Source organism: Sciurus carolinensis, chromosome 8 (assembly GCF_902686445.1).
Source record: "Sciurus carolinensis chromosome 8, mSciCar1.2, whole genome shotgun sequence".
Taxonomy (NCBI): domain Eukaryota; kingdom Metazoa; phylum Chordata; class Mammalia; order Rodentia; family Sciuridae; genus Sciurus; species Sciurus carolinensis.
Genome location: NC_062220.1, coordinates 5,264,222 through 5,286,593, shown reverse-complemented (window position 1 = coordinate 5,286,593; position 22,372 = coordinate 5,264,222). Strand labels below are relative to the sequence as shown.

The 22,372-nt window shown below is 39.4% G+C and overlaps 1 protein-coding gene across 19 annotated transcripts in view; it reads right to left on the bottom strand.

Moving 5' to 3' along the window:
* Kmt2c (lysine methyltransferase 2C) overlaps positions 1 to 22,372 on the bottom strand; it is a 268,206-nt gene that overhangs the window by 27,558 nt on the left and 218,276 nt on the right. For 13 of the 19 annotated variants that reach the window (XM_047559963.1, XM_047559970.1, XM_047559969.1 and 10 more), the window contains 15 exons: positions 22,201 to 22,248; positions 21,008 to 21,136; positions 20,799 to 20,831; positions 20,590 to 20,709; positions 19,806 to 19,938; positions 19,203 to 19,417; positions 17,138 to 17,211; positions 15,642 to 15,824; positions 13,341 to 15,278; positions 12,643 to 12,935; positions 9,486 to 11,305; positions 8,216 to 8,327; positions 5,867 to 5,945; positions 4,293 to 4,356; positions 2,230 to 2,462 (listed from right to left, as the gene is read on the bottom strand). In XM_047559963.1, the coding sequence (XP_047415919.1) occupies positions 2,230 to 2,462; positions 4,293 to 4,356; positions 5,867 to 5,945; positions 8,216 to 8,327; positions 9,486 to 11,305; positions 12,643 to 12,935; positions 13,341 to 15,278; positions 15,642 to 15,824; positions 17,138 to 17,211; positions 19,203 to 19,417; positions 19,806 to 19,938; positions 20,590 to 20,709; positions 20,799 to 20,831; positions 21,008 to 21,136; positions 22,201 to 22,248 (5,474 nt within the window). The remainder of the gene's footprint in view (positions 1 to 2,229; positions 2,463 to 4,292; positions 4,357 to 5,866; positions 5,946 to 8,215; positions 8,328 to 9,485; positions 11,306 to 12,642; positions 12,936 to 13,340; positions 15,279 to 15,641; positions 15,825 to 17,137; positions 17,212 to 19,202; positions 19,418 to 19,805; positions 19,939 to 20,589; positions 20,710 to 20,798; positions 20,832 to 21,007; positions 21,137 to 22,200; positions 22,249 to 22,372) is intronic. The other 6 variants (XM_047559971.1, XM_047559983.1, XM_047559976.1 and 3 more) reach the window with 3 other exon arrangements.

Sequence of the window (22,372 nt, the reverse complement as noted above, 5' to 3'; positions counted from 1 at the left end):
ATTACCACCAACAACCTTTGTTACTGAGATCAGGCTGGATCATAGGCAACTAAGTGGTAACAATGTGTCTCATTTTTCAAGTTAAACATAGTATTAGCTTCTACAGAGGATCTGATCAATGGACATGCAGAAACCAGGCCCTGGACAAAAGATCTTACACAAATACACCAAAGTCAATAAAATTACTAAATATACTTAATTATAAAAGTATTTACTTTTAAAAGAAGTTACCCACAATAAATATTTAAATATAAAAAGAATGTAAAAAGAAAAGAAGTTTCTCATTTTATAGTGGTCCTAGTTTTAAACTATAGCAATATTATCATCACCTGCTGCTGGTGTTATTATCTTGGTAGCTATGGCTTGCAGGTAAGACGCCAGAGTCCAAAGCCTAATCAAACAGTTAGCTAAGTGCAACCACATCACCTGAAGCTGGTGTATTATCTTGGTAGCTATGGCTTGCAGGTAAGATGCCAGAGTCCAAAGCCTAATCAAACAGCTAGCTAAGTGCAACCACGTCACCTGAAGCTGGAATGCCACAGTTCTTATCAGTGCAATGTGACAGGACCAGTTCCTCCCGGAGGCAGAGAACAGGCTGAGCACCACGAGCTGCCAGGGTGCTTCCCAGGGTGCTCTCAACACAGCCACACCCCAACGCAGATGACGTCAATTCCGCGGCACCCCCCCCCCCCACCTTCAAGTACTAATGCCTGGCTTTCTTTTAAATGTTAATTTAAACATTACACTTGTCAATTAGAGGCAGGTTTAATTTTTGGTGTATAACCTAAAAACCTGAACACACATGGAATCAGCATCCATCATCACAATCAAGACGGGGAGACATCCCGTCACTCCTGAAAATGCCATCACGCCACCTCTTCCTCATCCCTCTCACCCTTGGCCACCATCCACCTATCACTCTGTAACGTCAAGGAAGTAATGTAAACAGAACTAGTATGTAAACGTTTGGGACTGGCTTCTTTTCCTCAGCATAGCACTCTTGAGATTCAAGTTGTCTGCATCTATCTGCAGTTCATCTTTGTCATCACTGTGGAGTATTCCATAGTATGGGGTACCACACTCGAACCATTCATCCTTGGAGTGGGGGTCTTGTTTTTGAGATGGGGTCTTTCTATGTTGCCCATGCTGGTCTTGAACTCATGGGTTCAAGCGATGCTCCTACCTCATTCAACCTCCTGAGTGGTAGGAGCTGAACAGGTGCCAACGTGCCCAGGCAATCATTCCAGTTTTTGATGACTATAGTATGAATATTCATGTACAGGTTTTTGCACAAACCTGTTTCTTTTTTGACTTGGATAAATACCTAGGTGTGGTTGCTCTAAACTCACTGTGAATACTTTTGTTTTAAACAGAATTTAAAATGTTACTTCTTTTCCAGTATAATTATTTAGTTTGAACATTGTAAGAAATTTCTGGTACATGGTGCAAAATAATGACATTTCTCAAGACTGAGTTCTTTACATAAGATATACCAATGTATTTTTAAAAACCAAAATACTAAGAAAAAATAATTTAAAAAGCATGAGAAAGAACCACCAGAATTACTCAAATACTATATCTGAAATCCCACTGGAAACCAGGGAACTAAAGGTAGTTAAAAAAAAAAAAAAAAAGGTCAATGCCTAGTGAAAGCATACTTCTCAGGCCTGACTCCACTTCCACCTAGAATCTCCCTGTGAGAGTCAGACTCTCCAGCCAGGTAAAGGGCATAGCTTGTGATCCCAGCAACTGAGAGGTCAAGGTAGAAGGATCCCAAGTTCAAGGCCAGCCTCAGAAACCTAGCATGAACCTGTCTCAAAGTAAAAAGAAAGAAGGGCTGCCAGTATAGCTCAGTGGTAGAGCACACTTGAGTTGAATATCCAATAACACTCCCTGCACCTGCAAACACACACACGCAGACCAAAGACTCTTAGATGACATAGGAGCACATTGTGATTTCTTAGTGCAGAGGAAATAATGGAATTTCTCCGAAGATACTAGAGTTGCTAAAAAATATGAAAATAGTTCTTCTAAATCAGAATTATGAAAATTGATCTCTCCATGCAATCAGAACCTATATGCTCTGATGGCCACTCTCAGGAGAGGACTGGGGCTATTACAGCTGTGGTTGATAGGTGTGCCCAGGCAGTGGTGCTGACACACAACACTTGGAGCCACACCCACACAGCCCTCTGGTGCTGAGAGCATGTACCTGACACCTGTCGTTACCTGCTCCAGCTGCTTCTGAACCATGCTTTGCTGCTCAGTGACGTGCTTCAGCTGCTCTGCATCCTCTTCCGGGAATTCCCGCCCTGCCTTCTTGGCAGTGCGCTGTTTAGCTGAAAGGGCCTTCTTAGATTTTCTGTGTGCACCAATTTGCTCTTCAAGATACTTCTGCTGCATCTGAAGAAGTTGCTGGGTCTCCTGAAGCCATTCTTCATACTGTTTGCGTTGTGAGTCGTCTGAAGGAAAGATAAAAAAATTCATCTGTGTGAACTTTCTAAAGGGTCCAAGATTATCATCAAGAGTTACACACGTCTATTTTCTATAAGGAAATACAGCTTCATATTTGAAAACAGAATTCTAAATATTAGACTATTATGTAACTATAAAGTAGAAGATTTTAGAAAATATTTAATGAAGAAAATCAGCATACTTAGGACACTGGTAAACGTAATACTTAATAAATACTACAAACACAGTCTTAGAAGAGTAGAAGACTTTTATCTAATGGAACACTTTCACCTACAGAACCATCAAATGATCTAACCCGAAAGTCAAACAGTAAGTTAAATGTACATTTTATGAATTTGCCTTTACCAATTTTGAAGAGACAAAGTCAGTCTATCTATTAAGGTCCAGAACATGAACCAAGTAATTGTTTCTCATCTAATTTCCCTGAGTTTATCAGGCTTTCCCTCTTCCTTATTAGTGAAAAAATATACAAAACAGAGCAGGGGAACCCCAAATGCTAAAGGGCCAATTTGAAGTCTACTTTTTATAAAGGAAATCCATAAATTGAAAACACTTGTAATTTTTATTGATTTTGTAACTTATATTTCATAAATCAGGGGAGGGAATAGTTAACCAAGTAAAATCTTGTCTACTTCCATGACTGTGGCTACATCTCCCTAAACAGTCACATCTCTTCCTCTTGCACCAATACTCCCCTCCTCACTTTCTAAGGGCACTTCACTCCATTGATGCCAAATTTGAAAGGGAAAAAAAAAAAAAAAAAAAAAAAAAAAAAAGGTCATCTCATGTAGTGAAAAATTGTGAGTATACCTTTTTGACTCACGACAAGACAAAGAAAGAAATACAAGCCTAGAAGGACATTATCTGAAAATAACATCAATGATAACAATATTGTTATACATTAAGAATCCAACCAAAGCCAATGGGCACAATAAAGCCAGAAAAAGCCAGTTGGTTACAGTAGTTGTTTTTAATGCAAATACATATTCAAATTATAATCATAATTAATGCAGGGGAATTCCAAAAGGTCAGACTTTGGGTTTGTTCCTAAACCCAGAAGTTCCAGCACATGTATGAACTTGAAATCTAGTCTATAAAATTTGAAGGGCATTTTTCAAGAACAGGCTTTTTCACAAGGTTTCAGAAGTTCTGCTTCTGGTAGAATGAGACCTACCGCAAGGAAAGCCTTTCTGGTTTCTGGAACCAGGAGAGCAGAGGTGAGCAAAATGAAAGATAATGGTGAAAAAAGTTAGCTAAACAGTCTGAAGATTTCAGAAAGGTTCAGTCTGGGCAGAACTTTAAATACTATCCTGAACCACCTGGGGACCCCTGAGGTTAACCAGAAAGGACTCAGGGGCATCCTGCTTACTTGACCTTCACACCATGCTGCAACCCAGCTTCTCTCTGAGCATACGCCCTTTGTTTTTCCCAGTTAGTATCCCTGTCATTTAGGTAGACTGCCATGAGAGTAAATGGTGGTCTAATTCTACAGATTGTAAAGTGCCCAATCTACAAACAAAAATAGCAACAACAGCATTGAAGAGAATGGGGAAGATGACTTTTCTTATTAAAATATGTATCTCTAATTCTTCATGCACAGTGAGAGGAGAAAAAAAAAAAAAAAAAAAAAAAAAAAAAGCAACAAAAATACATGCCTTGCAGAAGAGAACCTAACAGGGAGGGAGGGATGCCTGGTACAAGAGGAGGGCCCTGCGGTGAAGGCAGCACTCCAAAACTAACCCAACTGCTCAGAACAGCACAGACACAGTCAGACAAGCAGCCCCAGAAAACACGTGACTTAGGAGATTCATACTTACTGACAAAGCCTGGACCAAAATTTGGAGGATTAGGCCTAGAAATCTGATGTGTTATACTGCCATCCTAAAATAAGTAAAATTTACAAATATGTTTAATTCCACACTTCAGTTAAAGGGAAAAGAAAAAAACTTTAAAAAGAAGGGGAAAAAAGGAAAGAAAGAAAAAAGAAAACTAGGAAAAAAAATAAACCCTTTAATTTTCTAAGATATCTTTAAAGTTTTGATTTTTATAAAAATTAAGATAAATTAGTGGGGTAATGATCTAATTACTGAAAATTTATTTTGTCTCTGAACTATTGTAGTTGCAGATTTCAGATGAAAATAACTATGCTTGAGATAAACAATTATACCTCAAATATAATATCAGCACAAATCCAATATTGCTAGTGCGAGGCTACACACTTCTTAATTAAGTGTACTTAATTTCTTGTCATTGGATTGATAAACACAAGTTCCACATTTTTAAACACCAGTCCATAGCACAATTATTTATAATAAGAACTAATGTTCTTACATACAAATAGTAATAGAAAAATATGGTAATTAAAATGTCTTATTTTATAAATAAATGTCGTGTTTCTTTGAAGGTGACTATTAATCTAATAATTCCTGGGCAATCACCTGATAAAATTGATTTTGAAAAACTGTTTACACAATTCTCACAAGGTCTGTTAGACACAAGCTATATAAATAGTCACAATTATAAATGATACCAAGCAGCCACAAGGCATGAGGTGCAATCTTTGTAACACTGCAATGCAGCTGGCATGACATTTGACAGAGAAGAGAGATCAAAAAACTTGCCCCAAGTTGCACAGTAAATTCAGAATTGGGTTTTAAAAAATTTAGCCTATGCTATATTTCCAAAGTACCAAACAGTGTCTCCTTTTAATAAGGAAAAAGATATAATTAACAGCATAATAAGTCTAAAGTGTAAATGGCAGGGTAAAAAGAAAATTCCAAAAGGACACATAGTAGGTAGCTCTTATTTTCTAGGCAGATACATTTTTTAAAAACCACTGTAGAAAATACATGAAAGGAGGAATTCCACTTCTCCAGAAACTACCTGACAGCAAGAATACAGTATATTTACGCTTAAACCTGATTTTAGATGGTGAATATTCTAAAAACCAAGTAATACTAAGGAATAAATAAAACATGACTACCCAATCTAAACAGAATGATTTTAATCATTCATTGCTACTGTTTCTAACAGTGTTCTACATTTTAAATGTAATGGGTTTATTCCAAAGTACAGGACATAAAATGTCTTCCTGAGGTAATAAATAAACATATGCATGTATGTAAAAACCAGATGCCCTAGGCATTTGGTCTCCCTCCAAGTGACTTTCTACCCTTAAGCATAGGTCCTTTTCAGAAATCACATTGGATGTTTTTAACCTCAATTTGTCTTCTGTTTTAAAAGCAGCGTAGCACCTCCATTTCTGCTGCTCTGATGGTCCATACAGGCAGGGCCCTAGGATGCCCTCCTGCACAGAAGGGCCTTACTGGGAGATGGGTTTGGTGGGAAACAGGACAGTGTGCCCTCCAGAGTGACACATGAGCAGGGTTACCTGCGCAACAGCCTGAGGAACCAGGTTCTGTCCTTCACTGCCCTGTGTTCCAGCCGCTGGTGGGCCCATGAAGGGGAACCTGCAAGAACATAATACCATGTGTCAGATGGTGAGCTTCTCAAACTCAACTTGTTTCAGGTGCCCAACAATTTTCTCCTCCAGGTAAAAGAGAGTCGTAGCAATGTCTCCTGTCCAGAGGCCTCATTAGCCCCATCTTCTGTGTATCCAGCAGACCTTCTCCACACCACCATCTGTGAACTGAGACTCTCACAGCATCTGGGGTAACAGTAAGGTTCAGGGAGGCTGTGGGGAGAAGCCAGCTAAACTAATTCCAGAGGTTGGATTCTGTTACATGACTCTAATACGAAATGAATTCAAGCCCTTAGGGACAAAAATAGAGTAAAGATTCAGCTTTATTACCTAAGCTAAGGGCATTTTTTCCTTTCCTAATTTTTATAAAAAATTAATTAGTAGTTTATTTATATCCTAAAATAAAAAACTTATCTCAATTAGGAAGGTTCATATATTTTCAAACATTTCTGTAATGAGTGAAAAAGTCAGTCAACAATTGTTGAGTGACCAATCTATATAGTGAAATGTCCCTTACTCAGAGTATAGTGATAAGCCTTCCACAGAAAACATTTCCCCCAGAGTACTGAGTGCTCTAACATACCAAGATAAACATTTAACACAATTTCAAAATATATTCCAAACGCTACAGCTTTTAGGTAAGTACTTCAGTTTAGAATGTGCATTTTTGATTTCTGACTCAGGCTGTGAATGACTCACCACCCCTCCTGCCACTACAGCTCTGGTCTGGAATGATATCAATCCAGACTTCGAGGTCTGTGTCCTCATATGACTACCATACTACTCTCAAAGGTCCATCATATGGTATCTGCATACCATATGATGATACCATTTCTGTGAAGCATGCAGGAGAACAGTAATTAAACATTTAGCACACAAACACATGCCTAACTGGCAGAAAGATGATGCTGAACGGGCATCAGATGCTGAAAGTTCTGACTCTGAGGCTCACGTTTTAACTAAGGATTAAAAAGAACTGATCATTTCCTTCTATGCTGATTCTAAGTATCAAGCTACCATACTGGTAGCAGCACCATGACTGTCACCACTAAGAGACAGGTTATCTTCCTATCGAATGCTGCAGATACCTAAGAGGTTAATGCCATATATTACTCTGAAAATACAGTGGTGATCAGACTTACTGCTAAAGTGTTCATGCTTTAAGCACATGTTCACAAATTTAATTATATTTTAATGACTATGTTTCAAATATGATTCATTTCCTTTGTAGTCTGAGAGCTTTGGTTTTAAGCATTTAAAATGTTCTGAGAAGAAATCCAAAGGCTTCACTAGAATGCCAAGAAGTCTCAAGACATAAAAAGGTTAAGAACCCTCGTGATGGAAGAACAGAGCTAATAAATGCTGCTCAGCATTGAAAGTCACTAGGAACCACTACCTCTGCTTTGATCTCAAGAATGTGAACCATGTCCAGTTACCCACAAGTGAGAACTATATTCTTAAGTATTCAATTTTCTCTGAATCTATACAATTTTATATTCAATTTCATAATTATTCACATTCCCTTTCATAAAAATGTTTTCAACAAGATTATTAGGCTAAACTGAGATTCTCCGTTTGCTGTACTGACAGGTTCTCAAACAACAGTCTACATAATAACTGGAAATATAAACATGCAGCCCATGGCTAGACGTTCTGATTCGGTGGGTCTGCAGTTGAACGAAGGAACCTGCATTTAAAAAAAAAAAAAAAAAAAAAAAAAATTGCCACATGATTCTGATGGTGTTCCAAGATCAGAATTTAAGAAATATTGCCTTGTGGTCATCTTATTCTACTTTCATGATTATGCTAATAACACTTACAGTCTTCTTTAATGCACAAATTCCCATTTTTTCTGTTGTGCATGAAAACTTACAAACACTCTAAGTCCTAGCATCTTTATCTGTTCTTGACTTTCTTTACTGGTTCAAAACCAGTTTGATGATATTTTAGAGCTGAATTCACAGTTGCCTTAATTACCACTTTCATGTTTCATGTTAACTGAAAAACTTTAGTTAAGTATTATCAATTCTAAAAATGAAACAAGAAAACGGCCCCCGTCCCCGCAACACTTTGTGTTTACCCTACCTAAAGCGAATGCAAATTATTTATGTGTGTACAGCTCTTTATCGCCCACCACGTCCTGAGGCACCACCACACTGATCACCTCTGGAAGGCAGTTTGGTCTCTGCATGCTCTTTCCAGGAGCTGGCGTGGACTCTGTGCAGTTCAGACACCCACGGAACGCACCCCTGCACCCACCTGCTCATCACCATTGGCGGCATGCCCAGGCTGCTCTGTGCCATCACTTTGTTTATGCCTTTGAGAGCCACCATTTTGGCTTTCATTATAGGATCTGTGATTGCATCAAAATCTAAAGAAAAAAATATATTTTAAAAGTTACTCCAGGCTGGGGTTGTAGCTCAGTGGTAAAGTGCTTGCCTAGCATGCGTGAGGCACTGGGTTCAATCCTCAGCACCACACACAAATAAAGTGAAGGTCCACTGACAACCAAAAAAATAAAAAAGTTACTTATCTCATAAGTACTTGGTTCAAGGTATATTATATGGCATGTAAGTATAACAAACATGAAGCAATTTATAGATTTTCATGCCACCTAATTATTTATCAGTGCAGCTTTTTATACTAGATAAGGGAATTATGAGCTGGTTAACGACCTTTATCCTGAATTTGATCTCCCTTCAGTAACCCAGAATTGAAGCACACTTTGACACTCAGTTCTGCAGCAATTAAATCAGGAAGTCTGCTGAGTCTAAGCGAGAGCACAACAACAACGTACAGCAATGCAAGTCCCTCTCACCCAGACTTCGGCAATGCTGGTCAGGATGGTTTGCCACTGAGGCATCAGGAACAAGAATCTGCAGTTATTTCAATACTAAGAAATAAATCATTAACTATCTTTAAAAAAAAAACCTATCAATTCCTTGAGGGTCAGCCCTCAAGGGTACTGGGAGGCTACTAAGAAATATCTTTCTGCATTTATATGAATGGAGAAAAGGAGCATCATGACAAAACTGGTAGCACACACAGGGGCGCACGTCTTCACTGAAAAGCACCCCTTAGGCAAGCGCCTTCTGAGTATTCGCCATACTCTGGGCACCCAGGCATGTGACTGCATGGCTCTTTTCTGTTGTTAATATTAGTAAACCAATAGGGATAAGTTAAAGAGGCCTATGGGAAAAAAAAACTGCCAAGAATTTACTGTATGCAAAAGGACAGCAAAAAGCTTTATTTCTATAATTTCCTTAAATTTATTTTTCCATAATTAAAAATATATAGCAACAATGGATGACAGGTAGAACAAGGATTGCAACTCCAAGTTTTAAATCTCTTGATTTACCTGGAAGGAACTGAAAGTTTTTAACTGTTTTCTACTTAAAGCTCCAAGAGGAACAGAGAAATTCTCAGTGCTCTATTCCAAATGTAATTCCAACAATGAAATCTTGCAAGCACACTGCACATCATCCTAATGCCCACAGTAATATATTTCAAGACACAAGGGAATGCCTACCAATATTAGGGAAGAATGGTTCTGACCGCTGCCGAATCATGGCTTGCATCTGTCTTTGCTGCTGCTGTTCTTGGCGCTCCTGATCCAGAAGATCCTGCAGAAGCAGGGGCTGCTCCTCAAGGAGGAGGGGCCTCTCTCTACTCTGCTGGGTTAATGTTTGAGGAATCATGAGCTGCTGGGGTCCCGACATGCCACTGGGACCAGACTGACTTGTGAGAGGCATGGTCTGATTTGCAGGTTTTCCTGTCCCCAAACTGTGGTTAACTGATGACTGACCAGGAATAAATCCTGGATTTACCTGCACTCCCTGAGGAAAAGCATGGTTCACTCTGGAGACCACAGTCACATTAGAATTCACAGCATCATCCAGACCAGGGCCAGGTGGTGCCACTAAAGTAGGAGGCAAACTTGACACACGACTGGGGGGTGAGGCTGGCAGCGGTGGCGGGGAAGACCCCAAAGACCTCACGTCTGAAGGATCAGATTTCTCATTGGCAAGCAGACTTGAGAGAACTGGAGTTGCCCCAGTTATGTCACAAGAGTTCACTACATCTTGAGCGGGCCGTGAGGCGGATCCCTGAATGACACTTTCACTGGAGCCAGCAGTTTCTTGATTATTTCTTTTCTCAAGCAGGTCTGAATTCGAAGGAGACAAAGGAGTCTTTTCCCCATCATTCAGGTCTGTGTGAGCAGAAGCCTGGGGGCTGGAAGGGATCAAAGCATCTTTAGTCTCATCACTTTTCTCAATTTCACATTTGGCTTCTTCTTTGGAATTTGGAGATAGGACTTCTGTTTTTATCTCACTGGTAACAGTGGATTTTTTCAGTGGCAAATGGCTATCAGAAAGAACCACAGCTTTGTCTTCTTGTTCCTTTTTTTTGGGTTCAGATACACACTGATTATCTAATTTATCATCAATTGGAACATTAAGGTCTAGTTCCTCATTAAACATGCTTTTCTTATCTCCCAGGTCAAGTTCCGGATCGGTGTATGCAATGATATCAAACTCTCCTGACCTTAAGAGGTCATCCAGGTTGGGATCATTAGTTTCCAAATTACCTAAAGTATCCAATTCATCTCCCTTGCCATCCTCTGTGTCTAAATTTAAATTTTCAAGATCTTCATCATCCAAGTCTTTGACTTCAACTCCCTCAAGGTCTTTAACATCCAGTTCTTTCACAGAAGTGTCATCAGAATCAAGTTTTTCCTCCAGACCATCAGAAGACTGGCCAGCCATCTGTACATTACCAGATGCTCTTTCAGCTGATGCAGATGTTGACAAAGGAGCCTCAGAAAACCCACCACCCAAGGAATGACCCAGAGGTCTCATGACTACAGAGGATGGATGGGCAGGGTGGCCCTGCTCCTGCTGAGGTGGTGCCACTGGTTCCACATCTGGATGCACGGGGAGCTGATGAGGTAGACCCTGGGGAAGTCGTCTCATGGAGTCTGTGTGTCTTGGGCCTGGGAAGTCTGGGCGAGGAATGAAATTTCCAGGTCTGGGATGAGACGGTGGCTCTATAACGTTGGCAGAAGCAGGGAAGGGCAGACGTGGCCTTCCGTCTGGGACCCTGTGCCTCAATTCAATAAACGCCTGGCCCAGTATGTTATGCTGCTGAACTGGCAAGTTTTGGGGTGGAAAATGCTGAGGAAGTCCAACCGGATTATTCATCTGTGAGTTATTTAAAGGCCCAGGCATTTCTACAGACATGGATCTTCTCAGGTGCGGAGGAACTCCAGGTCCTGGTATTTGTGAAGGAGGCACAAGGAATCGATCCTGACTGGATACCGTACTATGACTACCTCCTGGAAACCCAAATCTAAAAATAAAAAAAGGAAATGTTTCAGTATTCTGTTGAATTTAGGGTGAGAAAAAGAGTTTTAGATTGAACTATAGGGAAAAAAAGGCCATTGCCAAATGCAATGACTTAGCAAAACGCCACTGCCACCCTTAAAAAGTACTTGTAAGTCCCCATATGCAGTAAGTTCTGCTAAGCGCTCTACAGTGAACACCTCTCTCTATTAGATCATGAAAGCCCAGGAGCAGCCAGCCACCAAGCATATGGAAATTCATCGTTGAGAAATAAGAATGAAAAAGTAAGAGTCCATTCCTGTTTCCAACATCCAGAAAGATTTCAGGGAAGAGTCTGATCTGGGGGTGCTGGATGGCAGTGGACGACACAGAGCCTGGGTATCAGTGTACAAGAGCAACAGAACACAAACATGGCAACTGGTAGGCTGCCTTAACCTACTCGACTGCAAAAAGGAGGCAGGACGGCTGGAGGACGAAGAAGGGAGGGAGGGCACCGCCTGTGAAGGTCAAGTTCACGATACATAATATGGTTCTTTTATTATTTATATTGTACTCTAGAGCTGAAGAAATAGCTCGTTTTGGAGAGTGCCCGCCTAGCATGCACAAGGGCCGTGGTTCGTATCCCCGGCGCCTCAGAGGAAAAGGGGGAAAAAAAAAAAAAGAAATATATATATATATATATATATTGTACTCCAGGAAGAATTGCAGGCAACTTACAAACAAGTCTAAAACACAGCAACAGGCAAAAATGGGAAAGTAAGGGTGAGAATGTTACACAGAGACATAGTACAAGGTTAAATCACATTCCTCCTAAAAAGTACATCTTAAAGAACCCTTTCCTCATTTTAACTGGGGCATTAGTCTGGCTCGACCTACCAGCCACTTCAAAAACGAAACATGGTTTACCTCTGCTAACTTGACAACCCAATCTCATCACAAAAAGTTTCTAAAGAGAAATATCCTTTCAATTTGAAATTTTCCACAAACATTTGTACCTTAAACGAAAAGAGTAGAAATGTGCAGAGGACAAGTCTCCTCACTGGTCACATCAAAAATGCCTTTGCCTGCATGTGGCAGCTATACTTTGGAGGATGCTGATTGGTGGGCTACATCAACATGGCTGCAAGTACTAGAGATAATACTTAGTAACAAAGGAACTGTGCTTGAACAATTTAGAGTACTAAAAGGGGGTAAGTCCCTGACCTCTCATTTGTGGAAAATAACATTCATTTATGTCAGAGAGGAGAAAGAAGTAGAAAGCAGTAACAACTTATTGGTTAATACTAACTTCATTTGTCTAGTTACTTATAACAGCAATTTAAGTCAGAAAATTAAAAGTACTACCTAAATCCATGTGGCCTCATCCCCATACCAGGAACATCAGGAGGATAGGGTGCACGCTGATCTTTGGGGAAAACAGCGTATCTAGGTCCTACAGGAGGGACAATAGGTGATCGAATATTCCCAGGATAAGGGGGTGGAGGCCGAGCGAAAGCCTGGTTGATACTCTCTGGCTGCCAGTGCGGAAGGGGCACCGGGTGAGGCACGCCGGGTGTGTCCTGAGGCCCCTTCTCCTGTCGACTGGCAATCTTCTTTTGTTGCTGCTGCTGGAGAATGATTTCGCGTAGTTTCTGCCGCTAAATGAGAAGAAACAAAAATCACCAAGATTTCCAGTAACTAGTGGCTTTGAATATCAAAATGCTTTCATTATGGGCAATATTTTAAATGTCTAAATGTTTCAAAGTTTATAAAACACATTACATTTAATAACATGACAAACTATAAAAAACAAATTAGTTATTTGGCTCCTTTTCTTTGCCATCACAAAACTTTCAGCTTTCATATCAAAGGATTCTTTAACAAATTCATGAAGACTGAAATTCAATTGGTGTTGATTTTACCAATTTTATTTTTCTTCTTTGTATTTTACAAAGTCTACAGAATAAAATAAAATTGATGCTTGTGTAGAAACTACTATCTGGTTAAATGAATGGCTTCTACAAATGACACATTTAAGACATCTGAAAACGTGCAGTGATTACCTGTCTCAGTTTCTCTGCATCTGCTTGAGACATATTTACAGTGTTCTGTGTGTCAGTTCCCCCAGAAGTTGGTGCAGGTCCAGCAACCTGGGAGACACCAGAGAACTGCTGGCCTTGGGAACTCATGGGAGAGTCTGCAGGTGTGCTGAAGCTCCCCTCTGACCCAGGCCCTGACTGGTCAGAAACATCACGAGCAACTTGACCAGTCCCAAACGAGTCAGACTGAGGCCTTGGAGTCATTGGAGGTTGATCATAGGGATCACGGGCAGTAGATGGGGAAACACGGCTGAACGAGTCTGCAAGGCCAGGTCCAGGTGGCCTTGGTGTTTGGGAACATGTATCAGGTGGCCTTACCAAAGGGCCAGGTAAAGCTGGCACTCGGTGTTGTGGTGCTTGCAGGAAAGGATCCTGATTTGATATGAGGGCTGGTCTTGCACCTGAGGACCTAGTATAACCCTCTGAAGTCCTTGGTCTTGGTGTTGCTGGTGGTTGAGAGTAGGGAACAGAAATTCCAGGCCTTGGTGTTCCAGGAGGATGAGCATATGGATCAGAGTGCCTCTGATTAGCTGCAGGTGTAACAAACACTTCTGTCTGTGCAGATGGCCTGGGGGTTGGTGGTTGCTGACTATATGGGTCCATGGTGGTAGGCCGGGGAGTTCCAGGAGGTTGAGAATAAGGGTCTGTGCTGGACCGAGCTGTTCCTGAGGGTTGGGAATAAGAATCTACAGGTCGTGGAGTTCCTGGGGACTGGGAATACAGGTCCTGAGATGCTGACCTTGATATAGTTCCAGGCTGAGAAAAAGCCCTTGAAGAATGGGGAAAAGATTCATTCACTGCTGGATGTGGAGTTAGGGGAGGCTGGCTATATGGGTCATTTGACTGACTCTGAGAAAAATTATCTACAGGTCTTGGTGTCAAGGTAGGCCTTTCGTAAGTGTCAACAGACAGTCGCCTTGATGACTGGGACACTGACCCATAAGAATCCTGAGAGGATGGAGGAGGGTGCAGTGGAGCCTTAAAAGGTCCAGGACCACTATCAAGTGGCGCAGGTGTGAGCAAAGGTCGTGCATATGGGTCAGGTACCCGTTGTCTTTGAAATGTATCTGCCCTAGGAGAGGGTTTAGAAAAGTGATCACTGGTTCCACCTGCTGGAGGACCTCTTACAGTTTGTTCTGAAACTACAGGAGACCGGGATGGGCCCAAAGGTTTGGGATACTGATCTGTCATTAAAGGCCTAGGTGTGTCAGGAGGTTTTGCATAGGGGTCACTAATTGTTGTTGAGGAAGAACACAGGTCTCTGGCCGGGGGTGGCCTAGTGGCTGTGGTCTCACTCATCTGAATGGGCCTTGGTATGGATGATAAAGGCACACAGTTTTCCACTGGTGTGACAGAATTTCTTCTGGGAAAGCTATGGCCCCCAGGAGGGGGTCTAGGGGTACCAACCATTTTTGCATAAGGATCCGATGGAGATGGTGGCCGGGAACTAGAAGACCCAGGAGAAAACATTTGTGGAGAAGGTGGTTGAGAAGTCTGAGACTGAGAAAGACTCTCCTGAATGGGCACCCGGTTCGGGGCTGGAGGAGGGGGTGGAGCTTGTGGCTTGACAAACACATCATCTGAAGGCGTGGGGGCAGGGACACCAGGCAGCTGTTTTGAGAACAGGTCTTTATGGAATGCCTGTGCAGGAGACATGTTTCCACTGCCAGGCTGAGGTGTCAAGGGACTCTGGACCCCACTGCTTGGAGTATCTGACCCAGATGGCACCAGAAGATGCTGGGAACTAAGCTGTTGCTGCTGCTGCTGCTGCTGCTGCTGCTGCTGCTGTTGGTGGTGGTGGTGGTGGTGCTGTTGCTGCTGCTGCTGCTGCTCATTTTTCACTTGTTCCAGTTTCTGTGTGGCTTCAATCTTAGCTTGCTGCTTACTTTTCTGACGCATTTGCTACAAAAACAAGACAGAAAAAGCAATCACATGGGTAAGAAAGAAAGTAACTATCATGGGGGGGAAAGGTAAGAGGAAATTAATTTGTTTGATGTCAACAGCTACCAGATTGCATCCATATTAGATTGCACAGTCCTGAAGAAGAGATCATTATTCATTAGAGTATGCCCCATTTATGCCTAGGGCAGTATATTGTTTGTAACATTTCAATAAACTTCACTAACCAATTTAAATATATTTTACCAAAAAAAGGAAACAAGTCTATTTTAAATCACATTTTCATGTTCTATTAAGAAGTAAATACTTCCCTTCTCAAAGAGCAAAAATGCAATTTTAAAAGGCAATAATCTCCAAACCCCATACCTGTCTAAATTTCCACTCCTGTTCATGTTCTGATTCTCTTTGCTTTAATGGATCTTTAAAAAGATCTGAATCGATGCGAGAGCTGGGATCGACGCTGTCCTGCTGCTGCTGCCTTTTCATAGAATCGTTAGACATCTGGACTTTATTAATACGTAAAGCAGCTCTGTTATCTCTGGCTTTTTGCTGTGATAAAAAGAGAAAAATATTATTTTCCAGTATATGTCAATGTGTTACTCAGGAATAAAAGTAAAACTACAGTGAACTTTATCATACAAAAACAAGAAAAAGTTGGGTTGAGTAGTTGAAAATAGTTGAATATCATCCTATAGAACTTAGCTTCTCCTAAGAAAGATTCTGGACACTAACCCACCTTCTGTCTTTATAGCACATGTCCTCATTATCAATTGAAGATGTTTCTATCTATGTATCTGAAACGGCCTAGGAGATCCCAGGTGTAATCTAGTATATTTTATTCTAATGCTCTTAATATATCCTTAGAAAATGAAAGAATTAACATGTCCATCAATTTAGAGAAAAGGAAAATATCAAATCAGTCTTCACAATAGAAAATTTGTATATCTGAAATTCACCATTAGACAAAATCAGTAAGAAACATTAAAAATATTTTGTCATTACCTTAATAAATGCAAGGTAAAAATCTAATCTAATATCACAAACATAGACACTTTTATGTGTGTTTGAACATATAAACACATGTGCATACATGTGTATATATGTTCTCTAAATACTCTATCCAAAGTAATTATAATAACTGAAAATATGTTCATTGGTGATCCAAAGGAAAATAATCATGTATTTTTCCAAACAATAATATAGAATATAGATTTCGATTGATTTAAAATGAAAGCAAAGATTTGATTCTAGTTAACTATCTTATTTGGCTCTGTGGGAGAAAATTCACCATCTGAACTGCAAATCTTAAAAAATTCCCCAATTCCTGACTAAAACCATGTTTTATAAGCTCCTTAAAGATGTCTAGATATGTTTCTTTCAAGATGCATAAAGACTGCCTAGTAAACCTAACAAACAACAAAAGAACTTATTGAGGAAGAAACTGAGGCACACTAATCCAATTTCCAGATTTAGTACTCTTTGCTGAAGAGATGGAACAATTTTAAAGTGACATGAACTAAATATGCCCCTAAAATAGTTGATTTCCTCATCCTGCTCTGTTAATAACTATAAAACTGTCATGCTCTGCATTAATATAGATATAATGAATCAGGACATCACTACAAAAATAAATTTGCCTGTTAATTGTGCAAGTACCAATAAGCATTTTATTCATGGAAGATCTTTTCATTAAGCAAAGGCAAATTAAAAAAAAGAGTAAATACTGTGTTTTAAAGACTTAACTCATGAACTGGGGATACAGCTCTGTGGTAGAGCACTTGCCCAGCATGTGTGAGGCCCTAAGTTCAATTCCAGTACTGCCTCCCCACCAAAAGAAGACAACATTTGGATCTTATAAATACCACATATGGAGCTCTTTCCTGAGAGCTTGCTTTTCTCCACAATTTAGCAATTTGCTTCACTCGAGTAGTCCAGTCTGCAAGAACAGAATACACATGTTTTCAGAGGCATACTTAAAATGTATTATAACAAAAAATATTGATGAACTGCTGTCAGGTAATCTTATTCAGACCACATTTTCCAGACACAGTACAGGATGAACATCCCCAGCTAAAAATCAGAAATCTAAAGTGGTCCAAAATTCCAAACTGGGCACTAACATGACACCACAAATGGGTCTGCACCTGACTTCCTGTGATGCAGGTCACAGGCAGAACTCGGGGGTACTTAAGTATATAAATTCCTTTAGGCCATGTATATAAGGTGTAGATGAAACAAATGAATTTTATTTTAGACTTAGGTCCCACCTCAAAGATAGTCCCAAGAAAATTCATTATGTGTACACAAACACGACAAAACCTGGGACACTTCTGGTCCCAGTGTCTGGAGTAAGGGTCTCTGTAGAACTATATTAAAGTTCTTTAAAAAGTAGCAAGTTCCTGGCATACAGTAGGTCAAACAAACATTATCTAAAAGAAGGGGTTGCCATATCAGCAATCTGCCTTATAAAGTTGGCAAGTTTTTTCATTCAAGGGGCCAACTAGTCAAATTTAAACCAAGTATAATAACTTCCCTGAACTATATATATATATATAAGATATGGTCAGAATCCAAAGTAAAAGTTTCCTAAATAATCTGCACTAAACAGAAATCTATCATTTTGCCCTAAATGAAATAATCATAATAAATAACCATCTCACCAGCACATAGAAAAATAATTATTTTAAATCATTTAAATAAAATTTAGTGTCTCAATGATATACAAAATCTAGTACTGGTGAAATCAATATAGAAAAGTTTGACTCCACATTAAGGGGCTAGATATAGCTATGTAGCTCAGTAGCGGAGTGTGAGCCTAGCAAGCACAATGCCCTGGGTTCCATTTCAGCACTGTCAAAAAACCCAGAAAAACCAACAACAATAAAAAAAATCTCCATATTAATAGTTTCCAAAAAGCCAATGAAACTGAAAGTCAATTGACAAACCAACAGCCTTAACACTGTATTTCACAAGTCTCTTCAATCACAAAGTAAAAATTTTCAAGAAAATCACTAAAAAGAAGAACAAATCTTAGCTCTGCTAAAAGGGCAATTTATGCTGACACAAACTGATTTAATAGAACCATAGTTGCTCATCTACGAGCAACAAGTGTAAGCGTGGTTATAAAACGTAGCTAAAGAATGAAGATATTGCATGAAACCACTGATTTATACTGTTAGATAGGGTAGTATATATTTGATTTATTTCTGTATTTCGAATAAAGTACTGAAGGGGACCAACTGAAACACACAGGGCTCCATGTGAGAAACTATATCTAAATGCACTCCAGTAACTTAAAAGAGCTCAAGTGTTGAAAGATGGCCAGGAAATTATTTTAAGATACAATTTTAATAAATTTTAAATCCTGGTTTATCCGGGGACATGAACTCAAAATAATAAAACAGTACTACCTGCAAATATTCAATAACTGATAATTCATTAACTTAAAATTTTTAATTAATCAAAATTTCAAAAACAGCATTATTATGTTTTCTGATTTTTCAAATGGATCCAGGATACCTACAAGTCAAAAAGGTGTGAAGGGAAACAAAGGGAAGAGGATACCGAGTGAGTTTCGATATAAACCACTCAGAAGAGACTGAGGAAGGCTAACTTAATACAGGTAATTAAATGATACTTGCTGTTTCAGGAAAATTTTTGGTTTAGAATTGCACTACATGAACTTGTGCATGCACTGGTAGGCACTAGAAAACTGACCATTTCAGTAACTGAAACAAAATTTTGGGAAATGTGCAAGTGAATGTAGTGCATAGAACTAAAAGGAAAATGTTTCTCAGCACCTAGAGACGGCCACACTGGGCAGTCGGACAGAGGAGTGGCAGTGAAGGTGCAGGGCTTCCCTGCAGTTCTCAAGGTCATGCCCTTGAGAGCCAGAGAATGAACGGACAGCAACACTCCATGACTTACCGGGGAATTCTTCCTTTAAATTAGGGAAATTAATGTTGGTGTAGAGAACTGGAGCTACCGTGGCCATCTCCCCCAGAGCTTCCTCCTTCTCCCACTTGAGTGTACTCCGCTGGGCATTCGACATTGTGTCATTTTCCCCCTCCACGGGGGCAGCTGATGGTGTCCAGGAGCTGTTAGGATCACTTGCTATTGGATTAAATGCTGGATTTTTATCCCTGGTGAAAAAATAAACACCTTCACTTCATAAACAAAATTAACTTTCTAATATATGATTACATGAATGGTGTGAATCTACATCATGTACAACCACAGAAATGCAAAGTTGTACCCCATTTGTGTACGATGAATCAAAATGCAGTCTGTAAAAATAAAAATATATAAATAAATAACATGATGAAAAAAAAAAAAAAACTTCCTGATTTCAAGCTCCAGGACCACTTCTAATTAAGATCTATCACAAAACAGCTAAAAGTAATGTGTTTGATGATTTCTGGAGAAATCCACGCACACCAATATCATACATGATCATTTAAAAGACTAATTGAGGTAGAATAAAAATTAGTATGATTAAGTCTCCATATAGCATGTAAGGCTTTTAAATACCTGGCATCAGTGTAAGGGGATTGTGCTATAGCAGAGAAAGACCCCAATCCACTTCCAGGAGGCAAAGAGCTATGTGGGAGATGAGGGCTGGGTCCAATAAGGCCATTCATGAGTGGCATCCGTGAAAAAACATCTTAAAGAAGGAGAAAAAAAAGTTGGTTTCATATTATTTATAAATAACAAGAAGCTGAAATACTTCAAAAAAAATTTTAATGCTACTTAAAAGTAGGGTTTTTTCTTTTTCAACATTATACTGTATAAAACTCTTTAAAGGGTAACTTGGCTATAACATTTTGAAATATGGTCTCCACAATTGTGTTTACCTCATTAAAGAATACTAAGAATAGTTTTAGAGAACAGTAGTCCTGGGTTTGAAGCTTAATTCTTCTCATGAGCAACCCTCAGCATGGTGTCTGCAAGGCAGTAACTATTCAATGTATGCTAACTTTACAAGAGAAACAAATTGCAGTTTTGCCTTAATTTTTATTACTTGCAGTTCATCCCTGAAAACCATTTTTAAATATTCCAGTTTATTTGTGAGTTTTAAATATCTTATTGTCTGGGGATAAAAACTAACCAACCAAAAACTAACCACCTTACAGACTTGTACAGGGATGGGGGTGTGGGACGCAAGTTAGTATTTTTCTGCCACAACAAAAGTGAGTTTTCTATCACTTTGTACTTGTGGTCACTAAGAAACAGGACAAAATTTGTTTATGTATGCATATACACATATACACACGTGTCCGGGACACAGAACATCCTTGTGCAGACTGTAACATACCCTGATTGTGCACTGGCAACAGCTGTGGTGCAGCAGGAGGCTGTGGCAATGGAGCTGGTTGAGCGGTCACAGGGCTAAGTACTGCAGTGAACAAGTCCTCGACATCCTTTCCTCCCAGCTCTAAGAGAAAATAACAACGGTAATAAGATGAAAAGACCAGTAGATGGAGAATGCAAGTCTTATAAACTGAAAATTCAGAGCACAGATACCTGGAATTTTATATAACTTTCCAAGAATTGCTCCTAGAATAAATAAAAGAAATATTAACAACTTCTAATTCATTACATTGATACAAAATAGCATTTAATTGATACAGAAATTATGAAAACAGAGGTCAAATCATAAGCATGCAGAAATCTTTGAAAGTCATATTTACTGATGTCTTTTAGAAAGCCTAGATGTAGGGCAAATATTTTACCATCTGTGACCATTTTGTCTAGCTCAGGACTGAGGATTCCATCTAGCTGCTCTTCGCTTAATGGTCGTGAACTCTGACCAACACTTGGCTGAGGCAAAGAGGAGGGATCATCAGCAATGGGACCAATATCTAAAAGAGCAAGGTAAATAAATTAAAAGGTAAATTCAGGATCATCACACAAAAGGTACGGTGCTGTCTTTGTACATTCCTATACAACAGTACAACTAAAACAGATAAATGAAGTCTATAGTTCTGAATTAATTGGGATTCGTGTATCAATTTGGATAGTCCATTAGTAAAAATCAGGTACAATGTATCTGTGAACTTAGATACCACCTGATCTTTTATTGTTTTCCTCTAGTACTAGGGATGGAACCCAAGCCTTGTGAATGCGAGGCAAACACTCTATCACTGAGCAACAGCCCCAGTCCTAAAGTTGTCTTTTAATCAAAGTAAGTACAAGTCCTAAGGAACAAAAGAACATAACTGCTTTTAACTTGATAATTTCTGCTAAAACTAAACCCGATATTAAGTCAGGAATCTAGGAGAAGTCATTATACAAATAATTGTCTTAACTTGAAAACATCAAATGTAACATCCAATTATCACATGTAGTTTCATATGTGAAACAGAAGGGAGAAGTTTTACTATAAATTAATGAAAAGCTCTAAATTGCCTATTAACATTTAATAAACATTATCCTTTATAGTTTTAATTATAAATTATTTTAGAATATTCTGTAGTCATATTCTGAAAATATAAATTATGTTTATAACACTGTAACATCCTTTGTCTCACACATGTCAGTATTTTCAGCAACAGTCACAGGTAAATGTGGTCTATCATGTATTTTTTTCATGCTTTCTCAGTATTATTACTCTTAAAAAGTAAAAATTTAGTCTGCTGTCATTTGATCCTGCATTAGGAACTAACTTAAACATATGGGTAATATTACAAATTACATATTAATAAGAATGAAACCATTCATTTAAAAATATTTACTAAGAAAGTAATCCAAAGCACAGTATAGTTACACAATGCTTTAGCTGTACACAAAAAGGAAAAGCCAAGTGTGGATTAGTGATGAATTAGCACGACTAAAGTATGCATGCACCTACAGGCTGTTTCAGCTGAAACCACTACAAAGAGAAGACTACTTCTAGTCAGCGGTCATCCATTGCTCAGGTTCTTACCAAATGGAAAAGGTGAGTTCTCAACCTGGAAAGTGCATAAATCAAGACCTACAAGACCCAAACCAAATAAAATGGATGGTTACCAGAGGAGCGAGAAGTGAGGGAAAACGCAAACACATGAAGAGGCCCAACACAGCAAGGCTGTGGGGCACCGAGCCTTGCACCTGGTGCA